Source organism: Saimiri boliviensis, chromosome 8 (genome assembly GCF_048565385.1).
Source record: "Saimiri boliviensis isolate mSaiBol1 chromosome 8, mSaiBol1.pri, whole genome shotgun sequence".
NCBI lineage: Eukaryota > Metazoa > Chordata > Mammalia > Primates > Cebidae > Saimiri > Saimiri boliviensis.
Genome location: NC_133456.1, coordinates 37,231,483 through 37,238,140, shown reverse-complemented (window position 1 = coordinate 37,238,140; position 6,658 = coordinate 37,231,483). Strand labels below are relative to the sequence as shown.

Genomic DNA, 6,658 nt, shown 5'->3' with positions numbered 1-6,658 from the left:
GTTCAGGCAATTCTCCTGCCTCAGCCTCCTGAGTAGCTGGGATTACAGGCATACACCACCATGCCCAGCTAATTTTTTGTATTTTTAGTAGAGACGGGGTTTCACCATGTTGACCAGGATGGTCTCGATCTTTTGACCTCGTGATCCACCCGCCTCGGCCTCCCAAAGTGCTGGGATTACAGGCTTGAGCCACCGCGCCCAGCTACTGATAGTGATTTTGATGGAAAGTTATGTGTTATGAATTACTTTTAGTTACATTTTCTTTAGTGGCCGTTAGTCTAGAAAAACAGGTTTGTTGTTGTTGTTGTTGTTTTTTTTGCATGTGTGACAACTGTATAATCCTAAGGAAAAGCTGTGTGGGAACAGGCATATCATAGAAGAAATGAAGTTCAATTCAAGGTGTTTTGTCATGCCACACATCCTCTATGATAAGAAGATCTAAGTCACGTAGCAGGTGGTGTGGCTAGATAGCCTTTCTAGGAAGTACGAGACAAAAACAATAGTCACTTAAAAAAACCACAGTTTTATTTTGCCGACTCAGATTTTCAGTACACCACTAACAGTAGTCACCTCAGGACTTCTTCTCATTTTACCATATGCATTTATGGACTACTTGAATTTGTTAAACATGTATTTTAAAATGAAAAATTATTTTCCCAGCAGGTAATTCTCTAAGACAATTCATAGAAGAGAGCATTTTATCAGTCTTCAAAGCACCTTAAAGATGAAAACATTCTTTGAATTCAAGGTAGGCATCTCAATATCTAGATCAAACTGAGCTGAGTACTAGAAGACAAATTGAGTATATTATTCAGTTGCAGTTGGGAATGTGAACAGATGATTTAATGAATTGCTGGACTGTTATGATAGATTTATTATCTTTTGGAATTTCCTTCATGCTTATCAAGGTGCACTGAAGAGAAGTATCTCTGGTGCCTCAGTTTCTCTGAAGTCAGGATAAGCTACTATCCTCTGCAGCAGCTGTGTAGATAACCTCTTGATACATGATCTGCCATTGGGGGTCGTTAAAATGGACAAGGTCTGGCAGGGTGCCTGTAGCTGATGCTAATGTACCAGAAGATTGACTACCTTGATCTTTCCTTTTCTAAGTATTCACTACTTTTTATTCATATTTAATTAAGGTCACATTTATCAGCAGCTCATCTTGAGCTATATGGACACATTTGTCTTCACAGACTCAGGCAGGCAAACACTTGTCCTTTTTAAAGTTTACTATGCTAAAAATATATAGGATATATTTGAACAGAGGACCTCTAGAATGTTCCTTTGGATGATCCCACTGTGATAAATGCTATAGTGAATGACTAGCAGTCCAGGAAAAGTCAAAGAAGGGGATAAAAATTCTCAAAATAATTCCTTTGATCTAAGAGGTAGCTCAGAGAATAAACCAGGTGTATGTATGTGGGTGGGTGGGTGGAGATTAAGACACACATTACAGACCAGTTGAGGTTCCTGTCCTGAGTATTACACTAATGTGGTTCATTGGTTCACCAAAGACTTGTCTTATTCAAGGACCAAGTATCTGATTGCTGGTACAGCTCAAAGTCACGTCCAGGTGCCTGGAAGTCTGGAAGGATTTCAGCTACCTTCCTACGAAGTTGCTGTCGCCTTTCTTCTTTTACTCTTTCTTCTTCCATAAATTTTACAAACTTCTTCCATGTCTGAAATGTGATCCAGAGGATTCTCCTTTAAAAATAAAAAAGGAGAAAAGTGAAATGCTGAGAAAAAGTTGACTTTCCATCTATAGTGCATTAAGAACTTTATAAAAATAATTCTTATGTTAATAAAATGCTATATAGGGCCGGGCGCGGTGGCTCGCGCCTGTAATCCCAGCACTTTGGGAGGCAGAGGCGGGTGGATCACGAGGTCAAGAGATCGAGACCATCCTGGTCAACATGGTGAAACCCTGTCTCTACTAAAAATACAAAAAATTAGCTGGGCATGGTGGTGTGTGCCTGTAATCCTAGCTACTCAGGAGGCCGAGGCAGGAGAACTGCCTGAACCCAGGAGGCGGAGGTTGCAGTGAGCCGAGATCGCGCCATTGCACTCCAGCCTGGGTAACAAGAGCGAAACTCCGTCTCAAAAAAAAAATAAAAAATAAAAAATAAAATGCTATATAAAAGGTGTGGAAATCACAATCGGGATTATGACAGTGTAAAATGCTGTGAAGAAAATAAAGCAACAAAAGGGAGTGAGAGTGACTGATCGGTTATTTTTATTTGTATTTTATTTTATTTATTTATTTTTTGAGGCAAGAGTCTTGCCATGTCGCCCAGGCTAGAGTGCGGTGGTACAATCTCGGCTCACTGCAACCTCCGCCTCCTGGGTTCAAGCAATTCTTGTGCCTCAGCCTCGCAAGTAGCTGGGATTACAGGTGCCTGTCATCATGCCTGGCTAATTTATTTTTATTTTTTTTATTTTTATTGGAGACAGGGTTTCACCATGTTGGCCAGGCTGGTCTTGAACTCCTGGTCTCAAGTGATCTGCCTGCCTTGGCCTCCCAAAGTGCTGGGATTATAGTTGTGAGCCACTACCTGGCCAGTTATTTTTATTTTTGATTGAGTGGTCAAGGAAACTGAGGAGGTGACATTTGAGCAGACCACCCAATGGCCTCCAGTAATGCAAGCTACGAGGCACTCCTGAGTTGGTCTGATTACAGCATACATATTGTGCCAGGACTAGTGATGCTGGCAAGGGATCCAGAAACCACAACCCTCAAGGCAAAAATGGAAAATTGCATGCAGAATGTGCCAAAGTTACAGGCATTGAGGACTCAGTGCATAGACAGGTTTTAAAAGCCTGCTGGTAACCTGACCTCCAACAGCAGCAGCAACAAAGAACAAGTCTTGAATATCAGTTGAGGAAAAAAACACCCTAACGTCAGTTTCTGGAAACATGGTATAAGAAAATATATCCTAACGTCAGGTTCTGGAAACATGGTATGGAAGATTGCTTCTTTAAACGAGTGTCTTTGCTGTCACAGGGAAGCATGCAATGGCCTTTTAGGATTTATTAGTGTCCACTACAGCTGAACACTAGGGGCATCAAGGTAAGCCAGGTACTGTTTGCTTCAGGAGAGGCTGAAACAGGTGGCCAGAGTTTCCATAGAGTGGGAAGGTACAGCAGTGGAGAGCAGCACAGAGGACTGCCCAGTCTGGTGGTGAGGAGCAGATGTTTTTGAAGATGTCTGGACTGAATTTTTGTCAGGCAAAGAAAAGCCTTTCCTAGAGGAGAGCACATTCTGAGTAAAGGCAAAGAAGCGAGAATAGCATGCCATAGTGTGTGTGTGGAGTTACGGTGTTGAAACAAGGTGTAGAGTAGTTAAGCTTATATTTTCACAACTATAGGAGAGATGGGATTTGTTCTGGTCTCTTGACCATCTGAGGAAGTCCCAGAATGCACATAAGTCCTCATTTAATTTTATGGCTGTTGGTTGTTTAATATTTTTGATAATGTTGATTTTTGTTGGTGGAGGTATTGCTTTAAAAAAAAAAAAAAAGGCATGGCTGGGTGCAGTGTTTCACACCTGTAATCCCAGCATTTTGGGAGGCAGAGTTGGGTGGTTCATTTGAGGTCAGGAGTTCAAAACCAACCTGGCCAACATGTTGAAACCCCATCTCTACTAAAAATATAAAAAATTAGCCCAGTATGGTGGCGGGTGCCTGTAATCCCAGCTATTTGGGAGGTTGAGGCACAAGAATCACTTGAACCTGGGAGGCGGAAGTTGCAGTGAGCTGAGATCAAGCCACAGAACTCTAGTCTGGGTAACAGAGTGAGACTCTGTCTCAAAAAACAAAAAAAGCTCCAACGAATGGATTTACTTAATTGCTTGCTTTTATCCATTCAGTCCACTGAACATATAAAATTTATCCATTGAAGTCCAAGAGACATTCAAGTTATTCTCTTCCGGCTGTTTTGAAATATACAATAGATTATTATTAACTATAGTCACCCTACTGATCTATTGAACGTTACATATTATTTCTTCTAACTATATTGTATCTATTAATGTCTCTACCCTTTCCAGCCTGTGGTAACGACCAATTAACTGTGTTCATGAGATTCACGTTTTTAGCTCTCCCACATGCGTAAGAACATGTAGTATTTGTGTTTCTGTACTTATTTCACTTAACATGGTGACCTTCAGTTTATCCATGTTGTTGCAAATGACAGAATTTAATTATTTTTCATTACTGAGTAATAATTCATTATGTGTATACACATTTTCTTTATGCATTTATCCACTGATGGGTGCTTAGGCTGATTCCATATTTTGGCTATTGTGGACAGTGCCGTAATAAACATGGGCATGCAAGTATCTCTGATATACTGATTTCCTTTCTTTGGAGATGTACCTATTAGTGGAATTGCTGGATCATATGGTAGTTTTAATTTAGTTTTTTCAGGAACCTCCATTCTCTTTTCCATAGTGGCTGTACTAATTTACATTCCCCCCACGTGTATGAGCGTTTCCCTTTCTCCGTATCTTCACTGGTGTAAGGTGATAGCACATTGTGGTTCTGATTTGGATTTCTCTGATAAGTGATGTTGAGCATTTTTTCATATACTTTTTGGCTATTTGTGTGTCTTTTGAGTAATGTCTTCCCCCACCCTTTTTTTTTTGGAGACAGGGCAAAATTCTGCCCAGGCTAGACTGTAGTGATGTGATGTTGGCTTACTTCTACCTTTGCCTTTACACCTCAGCCTCCCAAGTAGCTGGGACTACAGGCGCATGTCAGGACTCCTTGCTAATTTTTTTTTTTGTTGTTTTTTGGTAGAGATGGGGTTTTGCCATGTTGCCCAGGCTGGTCTTGAACTCCTTGACTCAGGAAGGTCACCAACCTTGGCCTCACAAAGTGCTGGGATCATAGCCGTGAGCCACTATAATAATGGTACTTATTTTAAAATCAGATTTTTTTTTGCTATTGAGTTCCTTACATATTCTGATTATTAATCCGTTGTCAGATGGCATTTTAGTCCATGTGTTGGTATCGAGGAATACCTGAGGCTGGGTAATTTATTTAAAAAAAGGTTTATTTGGCTTGCACTTTTGCAGGCTGTACAAGTAGCATGCCACTAGCATTTGTTTCTAGTGAGGACTTCAGGCTGTCTCCATTCATGGTGGAAGGAGAAGGGAAGCTATCATATGTGGAGATCACCTGGCAAGAGAGAAAAGCAAAGAAAGAGGGGGAGGGAGGTCCCATGCTCTTTTTTTTTTTTTTTTTAACAACCAGCTCTTAGAGGAACTAATAGAGTGAGAATGCACTCATTTACAGAGGATGGCATTAAGCCATTCGTTGAGTAATCTATCTCCATGAGCCAAATATCTCTCATGAGACTCCACTTCCATCCAACATTGAGAATCAGATTTCAACATGAGGTGTAGGGAACAAACATCCAGCTATACAGTTTACAAATACTCTCTCCCATTCTGTGGGTTATCTCTTCACTTGATTGTTACCTTTGCTGTGCAGAAGCTTTTCAGCTTAATGTCATCGCAGCTGTCTATTTTTGCTTTGGTTACCTGTGCTTTTGAGATCTTACACAAAAAGTCTTTGCCTAGACCAATGGCCTGGAGCATTTTATCAGTGTTTTCTAGTAGTAGTTTCTGGACTTAGATTTTAAATCTGTAATCCATTTGAATTTGATTTTTGTGTATGGTGAGGGAAAGGGGTCTCGTTTCATTCTTCTGTATATAGTTATCCTGTTTTTCCAGTACCATTTATTGAAAGACTGTCCTTTCCCTATTTTATCTTTGCCAAAAGTGTTCTTGGCACTTTTGTCAAAGATGAGTTGGTTGTAAATGTGTGGCTTTAAATCTGGGTTCTCTATTGCATTTTTTTTTGTTTCTTTAAAGATGGGGTTTCACCATGTTGGTCAGGCTGGTCTTGAACTCCCGACCTCAGGTGATCTGCCTGCCTTGGCCTCCAAATATTCTATTTCATTGTCTGTTTTTATGCCAGCAACAAGCTGTTTTGGTTATTATAGCTTTGTAGTAATTTTTTTTAAGGTAGTCATTTAATTAGGTTCTTAAGACATTGAGAACACCAATTTGTGATGATAAATTCCATTAGTCAGGGCAGACACATCACAGGTAGCCTTGGAGCTGAGAAATAGCTTTGATTTTTGGTAAAATTTGTGAGTTCACAGCTGTCTGATCAATCTTGCGCTGCTCTGTAATCTCATATTTCTCTTTTCATGTGTTGAATATCTCACCTTTCTGTAAGCTGTTTTGGGATTTTTACATTGCTGATATAAATTTTGGTTGAGGTAGCAATGACAAATTTCCGGTGTGCTCTTTGTAGAGGAACTCGATTGAGGACCAGAGGTCCAGTCACAAGTAACAAGCCACTAGCCAGCTGCTTCAGGAAAACCACCCTCTTGCCCCTTTGGCATCCAGCGAGAATGATCAGAATGGTCCCAGGGGTAATGCTGGCTTGCAGTTTGTGTCACGTGCTGACTGAAGGTTTTTTTTGCCACGGCTCAACAGCTTTGGAGGCACATCTTCAGTAAGATAATATCTAGGCATTTTGCGAAGTTTAACCACCCGGGTACTGCCGTTCTTGTCACCACCAACTGGTTTTGTGATGGTTCCAAGACCCTTCTCCTTTTTCTTTCAACTTTGGATTTAGCGGCT

General features: G+C 40.6%; 1 protein-coding gene across 3 annotated transcripts in view; it reads right to left on the bottom strand.

Moving 5' to 3' along the window:
* Positions 1–503: 503 nt before the first annotated feature.
* Positions 504–6,658, bottom strand: part of CCDC191 (coiled-coil domain containing 191) — an 88,016-nt gene continuing 81,861 nt past the window's right edge. For all 3 annotated transcript variants that reach the window (XM_074404335.1, XM_039477455.2, XM_039477456.2), the window contains one exon: positions 504–1,707. In XM_074404335.1, the coding sequence (XP_074260436.1) occupies positions 1,509–1,707 (199 nt within the window). In that variant the 3' untranslated portion in view covers positions 504–1,508. The remainder of the gene's footprint in view (positions 1,708–6,658) is intronic.